The 10,740-nt window shown below is 49.8% G+C and overlaps 1 protein-coding gene across 1 annotated transcript; it reads left to right on the top strand.

Moving 5' to 3' along the window:
- Nucleotides 1-906: 906 nt before the first annotated feature.
- On the top strand, nucleotides 907-10,032 carry CACNG1 (calcium voltage-gated channel auxiliary subunit gamma 1). The gene is made up of 4 exons (XM_061560896.1): nucleotides 907-1,301; nucleotides 5,451-5,522; nucleotides 5,952-6,089; nucleotides 7,462-10,032. The coding sequence occupies exons 1-4, from the start codon at nucleotides 1,058-1,060 to the stop codon at nucleotides 7,692-7,694; spliced, it is 687 nt and encodes a 228-aa protein (XP_061416880.1). The 5' UTR covers nucleotides 907-1,057; the 3' UTR covers nucleotides 7,695-10,032.
- Nucleotides 10,033-10,740: the final 708 nt, after the last annotated feature.

The raw sequence follows: 10,740 nt of genomic DNA, 5'->3' as shown, positions 1-10,740 counted from the left end.
GGTGATGGGTGATGGTCAGTGAGCCAGAAGGTAATTTCCGATTAAACACATCCAAAATCAAAAGATGAATCAATCGATGATTCTCCACGTGGTAATGCGGAATTTCCACCACCATTGGCTCAGATCCCAGAACACCCCCGGCGCTGGAAATAAACACATTCCTTGCGGACATCGAAGCCCATTGATTGATCCCGCATCGTCAATTAGCGCCCAAATGCTCATTAAATATTATCCGGGCCTCCTACCCACGGGACACTGCCCGGAATCAGATACAAACCCAGGGGTGGGTCACTTGCACGGTCCCCTCACCATCCCGCTTGCAGTGGGGGCGGGTGTGGCTATGTCTGAAAGATGGGTATGGGTTTATGAGTCATGGGTATTTGTTGCTTACAAGTGTCACAACAGCAACTACGCTAACCTCTAAACGGCCCAACCAACGCTGCCACCCGACCAAAACTACCCTTCAACCACCCACCCATCCACTCAGCCACCACATTCCCTCAACCAGAGGGCGGTTCTAAAAACTTCCCAAAGAGTGACAGTTCCAAATGTTCAACCTTTATAAATAGGACCCTAGAATTAATCAAACAAATTCTATTCTATCCCCAAAATTCCAGGGCCTCACAGGAGGGGGACTGGGGGGAGCAATCGCCCCCCTCCCCCACCCCATGGATTCACTACTGCCCTTAACCACCCGACTACCCCTCAAACCATTTCAGCAAAACCACCCCTCATCCTGCCAACTACCACAATCTCTCAACCGCCACTACCCAAACTTCCCCCTTTCCCTCCCTCCTTCTCCACCACCTCCCACGCATCGACAAATTTGTCCGAGGTTTCGGGTTTCAAGAGCCCCGCCGGCCCCCCAGAGGCCATACCTTCCCCCTCCTCTCATCATCCCCCTCCCCCCGAACACAAAATCCAAGTTCACTTCACACCCAGAACTTCGGCGCAGCCACCACCAACACCACCACCACCACCGCCGCAATCACACAATCCCCACCGTGATCCGGTGGCGACAGAGAGGCTACACAGGGGGAGGCAGACGAACGCAAGGATGTCGGAGGGCAGCGAAGGGAAGATAAAGGCGGCCGCGTTCCTGGCTTTTGCTGGCTGCGCGCTCATGGTGGTGGCCATCAGCACCAACTACTGGGCCGTGCTGGAAGCCACGGCGAGCACGGCCAACGCGAGTCTGTGCGAGTCGGCGCACCTCGGACTGTGGCGCCTGTGCCGGCAGCAGTCGGCCCGCGACCCCGCGGTGGAGGACGGCGGCTGTCGGAAAGCACACTTCCCCACCAGCGGTACGAGGAGTTGTGTGGAAGAGTTGAATTGAATGGGGGTTGAGTGGAGTTGAATGGGGTTGAGTGGAGTTGAGCAGAATTGAGTTGAATCGAATGAAGTTGGGTTGCATGGAGTTGAATAGGGTCGAGTTGAGTTGAATGGAGTTGAGTCGAGTTGAATCGTGTTGAGTTGAATTGAGTTGAGTGAAGTTGAATAAAGTTGAGCAGAATTGAGTTGAATCGAGTGAAGTTGAGTTGAATGGAGTTGAGTCGAGTTGAATGGAGTCGAGTTGAGCAAAGGTGAATGAAGTTGAATTGAGTACAGTTGAGTTAAGTGGAGCAGAGTTGAATGGAGTTGAGTTGAATTGAGTGGAGTTGCGTTAAACGGAGTCGAAATGAACAGAATTGAATGGAGTACGATCGAGTGGTTGATAAGAGTTTCACTGAATTCATCTGAGTCGAGTTGAACGCAGTGGAGTCGACCTGAGTCTAGTTACGTTGAATTGCCGCAACAACAGCAGCAGCAGCGGTGGTGAGGTTGGCGGATCTCTCAAACCTTCCATCCCGCTGGACTGCGGAGGGCCGCCAGGAGATGGCGGTACAGCAAGTGGGTTCGTGGACCCGTCTGCGCGGACGTTTGAGTGTTTCCGCTCGTCGATGCGCGTGCTGTGTGTGGTGTTCTCCGGTTTTCCGTTTCTTTCCACGGCAATCAAAAGTTCATATTTTTTTCTCTTTAGAATGGACTTAGGCAAAGATCCCAAATGCAGGCTAGGACCCTCTTGATAAAGAGTCCGAGGTAAATGAACGTATTGGTGGTACACCGGTGGTGCACGGTATTTATAAATAAATAAAAAAGCCAAATTTTTCGCAATAATTTTTTTCTTTTCCCACGATTCGCAACCCCGGTCAGAAAATATTGCAGGGTGGTGGTGGTGCGGTCAAACTCAGTTCTCGTGATGTACGAAGCAGTCGGAAAACTAATGTTTTATGAGCAGCTGATCACAATGCTTCACAGTATGTTGCCGTATAGCAGCACCCAGCCTGATGGCGATTGGCTGGCTTCGTGTTCCAAAGGCAGATTTGACTGATGCCAAACACTTGGTCGGACGGTTCCTCGATTCAAAGGACCCAATTCAACGGTCATTATTGACCCTTTTTGTTGTTGCAAGTCTCAGGAGAGTGAATAAACTTGGCGACAGGGTGAATTAGCTGATTAAAAATGTTATCCGAGACTTTTATGAGGCCCGTTTGTGTTACGCTGCACCGGTGTACCGCCGATACGTCAAAACACATAACACTGCTGTAATTATGATTATTATCCGATATTTATCTGTGGTCGAGACTAACAACGGGATTGCAGCCGAAGGAGGGAACGCATCCGAGAAGATGTCTCCACCTCGAAGATGGAGCGATGAAATCAGCCTCGTGAAACCATGAAAGATAGTTACGCCTTGGCAAATTCTTCACCTAGCAGTGGATAGATCATGGCTGATTACCTCGAGTGACACCGTGGCTAAAGCAACTTGACTCACAATCGGAAACTGTCAAGTTCAAATTATCATCATCATCATCCTTCTTTGGGAGATAAAGCGAGGAGTTGCAATGTGCAAGCTAATATTGGTCGCCCATGGGGAGAATGACCCCCGCCATAGTAATGTGGAATATCCCCCACTGGCTCGTGACTAACCAGTGGGGCATGAGTGGCGCCTCCACTCTCGGTTGAGTGGTGAGAGTGTGGCTAGACACTTCAACCCACGCACAAGGAATCCTCCTGTCATCATACGCATCAGGAGCAGCATGATCCTGTTGTGATGAATTGGGCCGCGTGTAGAGTTTCAAAGGCGTGTTGCATCAAGGGGTCGCTCAGCCCTCAGTGCAAGATGCAGGCAAATGGAGCAAATCGACTGAACATCTGTAAACAAATACTACACACCAGGAACTTCACTGCCGTTATTTCATAAAAATGGATACTGTCGGATTACTTTTTGTTATATACAAAAAAAATGGCTTGCAGTGGAAAGGGATTCTGCGATTTGTAACGAATATCTAGCCATGTCATATGGAACTCTCGGGTCATCCCATACAGAACCCTCCCCTCACCCAGGACAGAAACCTTGCCTCATGCCATATATAACATAGGTCTCATCACATACGAAACCCTTGGCTCATACAATTTCATAGAGCCCTTATCTCATCCGTTAACCCTCTTGCCGACCGGCGCTCTCGCCCTCGTGTCGTTGGGACGTCTTAATTTGGCGCAACGAGCGTTAGCCAAATCAGCTGAGTCACAGACAATAAAATTATACATAATAACAGAAACCACAATAACACCAGGCAGAAACGATGCTTACACGTATTTATTATCATCCATCTATTCACTACCATCATCCTACATCTGTTCGCCAACACCATCATCTATACATTCACCACCACCATCATCCATCTATTCACCACCATCAAAATTGTCCATCGATTAACCATCATCCATCTATTCACCACCACCATCAAAATCATCCATCTATTCACCATCATCATCCATCGATTCACCATCATCATCATCCATCTATTCACCACCGCCATCAACCCACCATCTATTCACCACCATCACCATCATGTTTATACTGACCATGATCATCAACAACCTCCGTCATCATCATCACATGGTGAGCCGACATTAACCGCTCAAACGCGCGATGTGGCAATGCTCAGCTTCAGCTGTGCCCCTCCAGCTGCCGATTCCAACGCCACATTGCTATGACGGGGCCCACACACACCCATGCGCATGCCATGGGTGCGGCACCAGCTGTTCCCGTCCCAACACCAATCAGACGGTGCTCAGTTGTTCATTGACTCCGCGGGATGATGACGACGAAGGGAATGATGACAGTGTTCGACAACTGATTATTATGTTCAGTGCTGAATTTCAGCCGCATCCATCGCAGCTTATTTTGCCTTCACTATAGATGTGTTTTGTCCTCATAGGATTATAGGAGTGTAAGAGTGGAATAATGTCGCATCAATATGAGTATGCGTACCTTGTACTCGAGTGACAATCCTTACTCCAGGCCTCTATAGCAGCACAAGTGAGACAATTAAACCCCGGTGATGATTATTGCAAACTACTTATTTTGATTATTACCACGATGGTGGTGATTAATGGTGATGACAGTGATGGTGCCACCCTTTCAAAGTACCACCGTTTCAACCCCGCACGTCGCTAAGGCGGCAGACACGGGGTGGGCTACAGAAATCGGCCTCGCTCGCGTGAAACGGGCCCGATGGACGGCAACAGCTGAGTCGAGCTCGGGGTAAAATTAGCGCGGGGGGCGAGAGGGGACGAGGGGGGTGGAGAGGGATGGGCACGGGGCGCACGAGGGGACCTGGGAACGGCCAAAAGCGGGTTGACAGGTGGTGGTGCCGCCCGTCCACATCTCCTCCAACTCCTCCAGGTCCTTCAACTCCATCACCATCATCGTATCATCATCATCGTCTCCTCCTCCTCCTCATTCAGCTGCTCCGACTTAACTCAGCTTCCATTTATCAGCACCTTCATCGAAACCGATGAATGGGCTGATAAAGGGCAGCCTTCCTCCACTCCCACCTCTCCGCCCCCGACCCTCCCACCGTCGCTACCGATTAGGGTCTAAGCATTGAACACAAACACCGCGTAGGAAACGCTCGCTCTGCGCAGCGAGGAAATGCGAGGAATGTGGCGATGAGAAGCGAAGCTGGGAAAAGGGAATTTGTTACGGCGACAAGAGCCTGGGGCGAGATGCGAGCGAGGCTTTCCTCGTTGTCATTTGTGCGTTCTAAAGTCCACCGACAGCGCTTCGTGTGTGTCTAATCGGCTGTCTGTCAGTCGTTTGATTCGTGTGTCGGTCTTATTATTTATCTGACGTATTTGTCCGTCTGTCGGTCAATCAGCCTGTCCGCCTGTCTGTCTGTCTGTTTATCATTCGTGTGTCTCTCTGTCTCTGCCTGGCTGGCTGCCTGACCGTATATTTGTCTCATTGACTGTCTGTCGTCTGTATGTTTGGTATGTTTGTCTTTTGTGTCTTATGTTTGCTTGTCTGTTCGTCCGGTTGTCTGTTGTATTATCTGTATCATAATGCGTGTCCTTATCTACAAACTGTCTATCCATCTGCCTCGCTGCCCACTCCCTCTCTGTAGAGATCAAATGCGCCTTCTTCAAGCACTTTAAATTGGGAGCCGGAGATGACTTTGAGGTCGCCACGCAGAAAGGTGAAGATGCCAGGCTCTGTGAGAGAAAAAAAACAGCCCCGCGCCATCACTCGAAATCCGCGACCCCACGTCTCACCACGCGCCCCTGTGACCCCTCGAAGCTGAACTCCATGCCTTCTGGCCCACGTGGTCTCCTCTTTCCCCGCTCCCCAGTGACCCCTCAGAGCTTAAACCCTGTGTGATCCCTCTGAATCTCCATATCCTATCCCTTAACAACCCCTGCCATATCCCATTATCCCAACCCATGCCCTAACCCATCTCATAACCCTATGCCCTGACCTTATGCCACGATCCTCCATGGCTCTGACCCATTCCAATGACCCATTGCCTTAACCCATCCCATGACCCATGCCCTGATCCTCCACCCCCGCCCTATCTCTCGCCGTGACCACCCAACGTGCCCCCTAACGCCCTCTCTGCAACCCGCAGAGTACAGTATCTCAGCGGCGGTGATTGGCCTCCTGAGCTTCGTGCTGATGATCCTGGGCGCGGTGTGCGTGGGCGCGGGGCTCAGGAAGAACCGCACCTACATGATGCGACCTGCTGGCCTCTTGTGCCTCTGCGCTGGTACGTACACACACGCACACGTACACGCACGTACACATACACACACACACGTACACACACGTACACACATACACACACATGTACACACACGTACACGCACGTACACGCAAAACACAAAGATCCCCCCGATAGCCTTAACAGACTCTTGGGGCAAGTGCTGTTAGCGAGTAGCATCGATGAAGGCCAACACGTCACACGAGGGGGTGGGTGGCCAGGAGCCACGCCCGGCCGCCTTTGTCTCCCGAGTGGCGATGCTTTTACAAACCGTGCCAAGTACTCACTTGAGGCTGAGTCGACCTAGGGGAGGCCCATGACAGGTTCAGATAATACACAAACGCACCTCGTTTTTCCGTCCATCTGTCAGTCAGTCAGTGGCAGCGCCTACTCGAGTAACTTTGCTCTTAGAGAGTCGAGTTAGGGCTCGTTTTGCCCGGAAGGAACAAGGGGCATATGGTATTGAAAATGAGCTATGTATGATAGATAACAAACAAAAAATTACTAGCCACTGCGTGGAAAATATGGCAGAAAAAAAGTCGGTGACCGCTTTTCCACACGTATAGAAATGTCTCTCCATAATAAAACATTTTAAGTGAGAAACCGCGGGATGTGCCACAGTGGTGGAATGGTTCGCAGCGCACTGGACTTGCCACCCAGAGATCACCGGTTCGATTCCACCTCCCGGCACGGCAGTACAAACAATGGTGGCGAGTTTCTTAAATCTCCCGTAACTGCCTCTGTTCAAGCAGCGGTGTAAATGGACGCGCCGCAGGCGATCGTAAGATCGCGCGTGGTGGGACAAAGTGTGGGTACCCCCACACACTACCTAGAGACCTCTGGCTAATCTAAAAGCAATTCTGCGCGGTGGAAATAACAACCCAGTAAACATGGCAACGTTGGGCCATCGCTGACATGTGCTTGGAACCGTTGTTGAACCAACAACGTCCCATGCTTAGAACGGAAGGATACATGTGTGCAAGCTTCCTCGCTCAGCATGGCTTCGAAGTGTCATGCAGAACAATTACGTGGGGTTTTCTTTCCGTGCACGAGAAGCATCGCACACGAAAGAGAATTCACCGAGAATTGTTTTTCCTTTTGGGCTCGACGCCCAGTGCTGTAGCAAATGCGGAGCGAGACAGGGTGGCGTGGCGGCTGTCCCAGACGCCCTCCCAGGGGGTTGGCGGGGTGTGGAAAGGGGCTGTGGGCACCGCCAAGATGTGTGGCCGTATAGTGGGGTAAAGTGGCAAGCAGCAGCAGCTGGTGGCTCACATGTTTTGTGGTGCGGTGCTGGAGGGAGGACAGGAAGATGGCACCTTGCCCTAGATTCCATAACATCGAGCTGCTACGCCTCTTACGACGTCTGCCGCGCGTGCAGGCCTGTGCGTGGTGGTGTCGGTGGAGGTGATGCGTCAGTCGGTGAACCGCATGATCGACAGCCACGCGACCATGTGGGAAGCGGTCACCTTCTCGTGGTCCTTCGGCTGCGCCCTGGCGGCCGCCACCATCCTCTTCGTCTCCGGGGTGGCGCTGGTGCTCATTTCTCTGCCCAGGATTCCGCGTAACCCCTGGGAGAGCTGCCACGACTCGGACGAAGTGCCCGAGCAATAGTCGCGCGGTTCGACGCAACGTTGTCACCGACAGGAAGACGACAACGCGCACGCGGTGATGGAGGAATCGCCGTTTTGCCGGGGGTATAGAGCAGGGTTCGTCGTCGTTTGAAGTCGACTTTTAACAGGCGGATCGACGGCTTTGAGATTAATTCTGAAGTCGAGAAAACGAGTCTCGTCCCATATAGAACCCCTAACACATCCAATGTAGAGCCCTTGAGAATCCGTTTATTGTTGAAAAGGGGTTATGAAAATTATAAACTACATCCCACCATCCCATAGAGAAGCATTTTCTCATCCCATATAGAAGCCTCGTCTCTTATACAGAATCTTAGTGTCATCCAATTATCGAGCCCTCATCCCATATTGCGCCTTTTTCGAATCCTATACATAATCCTTGTCACGTCCTACTACATACAACATCCTCATCTAAAGCCCATACAAAACCCTGTTCTCATCTCCTTGTCTGATAAGATACATCTACATTTTGTGCAATACAGAACCCTCATCCCATTCATTACAGAAAGCTCGTCTCATCCCACACAGAACCCTTGTCTCACGAGGATGAAAGTTGAGCTCACAGTGTAAACTACTTTGCAAGGCGAATATTGATTAATCGAATCATCGACTGAAAGCGATTCTTACGCTGTTGGTGCACGCATTAGATTGTGCCATTGAGTATCATTTACAATGTATTCAAATGACTGTATATGCAAATGAGACAATGCATTTGACAGAAGCAGCAAGCGAGAGAAGTTAAACGGGACGAGAAAACAAACCTCAATGTTAGAATCGTTACTCTGCTCCGGCAAATTCCGCTTGCTCTATCCTTGCGAATCACAAACTCCACGGCATCTACCCTAATCGTTTAAATGCAATCTATAAACTTAAACTAAAATATTTTTTATTATACCAGGTAAGGCCCACTAAGCAACCTGGCCACAGACGATAGCTCAACGAAGCGGCTTATCGCGCGGAAATGTTTAGCAGCCAAATACTCTAAAACGCATACTCAATGCGTTTAAGATGCCAAATACTCAATCACATTTGCACGCACCACCTTAAGCGACTAATTGCCTGCCAAACAAGCCTGCGTCGATTGCACGATTAATCGATAGGTGGAGCCTGAGCTGGAATCGTTGTTTTTTGTTGTTGTATTTTATATGCACGGTTGTGTTTCCCTCGACGCGAGCGGTTGAAACCCCGCTCCAGCGATCGACGCCAAGTGACGGAATCGCTCTGTAGGGGGACCCCCCCCCCCAGGGGGACCCCCCCCCCTTACAGGGATCGTCGAGTGGGGACGTGGGGCACGCGGGATGTGGGGGTGTGGGTGGTGGTTGTGGGCAAAATGTTGGGATTCGTGTGACCGCATGTTGGTGGAGTGCTCACGTCGCTGAAAACTTCGGAGAGAATGAGGTTGAGAAATGGGGAAAAGCCACGTTTGGCTCGAGTGATGGAGATTAGGGTTGTTAGCATTTTTTTACGCATGTGAAAAAAATCGCTAAACTGTGCCTTAATATGACATTTTTCAGATGATGCGGATTTTTTTTCTTTTTCGGAATATTTTGGTTTGATGAGAAAGTTTGCCACAACTTCACGTCACGTGACATCGGTCGACATTACTTTTCTCGTGCGAAGCCAGGTCACGTGTTAACATTGTGATCCAAACATCTGACGGTCCAATTCATGTTGTTGTTATCCAACATTGACCTTAAACAAAAATCTCGAAATCAATATTTGTTTTAACATCTGAAAACCATCTCTAATTGAGATCATCGTCAGGTGGCGAAACACTTTAGCCAATTTGTTGTCCTTCCCCGCACCTTTGATTAGCACGTTTGGCTACGTACGGTGCGAAAGAAGTTCAACACACAGAGCATTGCAACATGATCTCGAACCACGATGGCCTAGCACAATCGCCACCTCCTGGCCTCTTATCTTCTCTCCAACCCCCCATTTCACTTATGATTCGCTCACCCGTTTTGGAGCTCGCAGCGATGAAGTTTGTCGCATTATATTATACTTTGTTATCCTGCTGGAATGTAACCGAGTGTTCAGTTATCGCCTTCGTAATTTTCCACCGCGTTTATAGGCGGCAAGATTTGTTATGAGCACGACGACCGACTTTGGAATTAAAGCGCAGGCCATTGATTGCTCTTTTTGTGGTGTCGCTGCGTAGCTGTGAAGCAGCTCACGGGGCATGTAGTGACCCCAGGGTTTGGGTGTGAGACAGAGACCAATTAATAGAACGTGAAATCCATCCGGCACCAACTCGGAACCATCAGGGGAAATAACGCAAGTGCTGAAAACTGGTGTAATTTTTTTTGTATCTAAACACCGATGTCTTTGAAGTATCTGGTAATACTGCTGCTGTGTTGGCAGTGGTGCACAAGCAAACATAACAAGTAAAAAAAACTATCTTCGTCAATAATATTGTGGCCTAAAAATAAAGAGTATATAATGTGATGTTTTAGGCAATGACTCTTCTTCAAAGAACATAGCATACTTCTCTGGCCTCTCTATGTTCTGTGAAGATGGGTCATTGACTGAAACGTCGCCTATCTACGTTTCGATAATACGTGAGGCCAAGCCAGTCAAAAACCCCTAGGGCAGTCGTCGACGTACGAACATAATTCGTTGCCGAGACCCGTTCGTAAGTCGAACGGTTTGTAAGTCGGGACACAATAATGTACTGTATTTAAATTACCACACACACACACTCACGCCCAGCACGAGGCTGACTCATTACATCTCGCGGAGGATCGCTCAGCTGAACAAAATAGTTCCGCGGTTCAGTTTGCAAGTGCGAGTACGCGTTTTCAGTCAATGTAAAAAAAAAGAATCGAGTTTTTATGGAAGCTGGTTCGTAAGTGCTGGTGTTTGTAAGTCGGGAGTTCGTAAGTCGATGACTGCCTGTACTTGTGTCTACTTGAACACGCTGCTGTAACCGCTCTTGGTCTCCAGTCTATTTTGTGTGATGAGGGTGTCCGGCGGATTTTGCGTCTTGTTCATACCTCGGGATGTCCCTTCCCACCCACAACTTTGGG

Source organism: Lethenteron reissneri, chromosome 26, assembly GCF_015708825.2.
Source record: "Lethenteron reissneri isolate LAM-NWPU_2019-01 chromosome 26, ASM1570882v1, whole genome shotgun sequence".
Classification (NCBI taxonomy): Eukaryota; Metazoa; Chordata; class Hyperoartia; order Petromyzontiformes; family Petromyzontidae; genus Lethenteron; species Lethenteron reissneri.
This window is presented reverse-complemented; position numbering and strand designations above follow the sequence as displayed.

Bases quoted from the DNA above. Each gene is read 5' to 3' on its own strand.
- CACNG1 (XM_061560896.1), top strand. From the start codon at position 1,058: ATGTCGGAGGGCAGCGAAGGGAAGATAAAGGCGGCCGCGTTCCTGGCT. The intron at 1,302-5,450 runs GTACGAGGAGTT...CCCTCTCTGTAG, and splicing joins AGCACACTTCCCCACCAGCG to AGATCAAATGCGCCTTCTTC. The intron at 6,090-7,461 runs GTACGTACACAC...CCGCGCGTGCAG, and splicing joins CCTCTTGTGCCTCTGCGCTG to GCCTGTGCGTGGTGGTGTCG.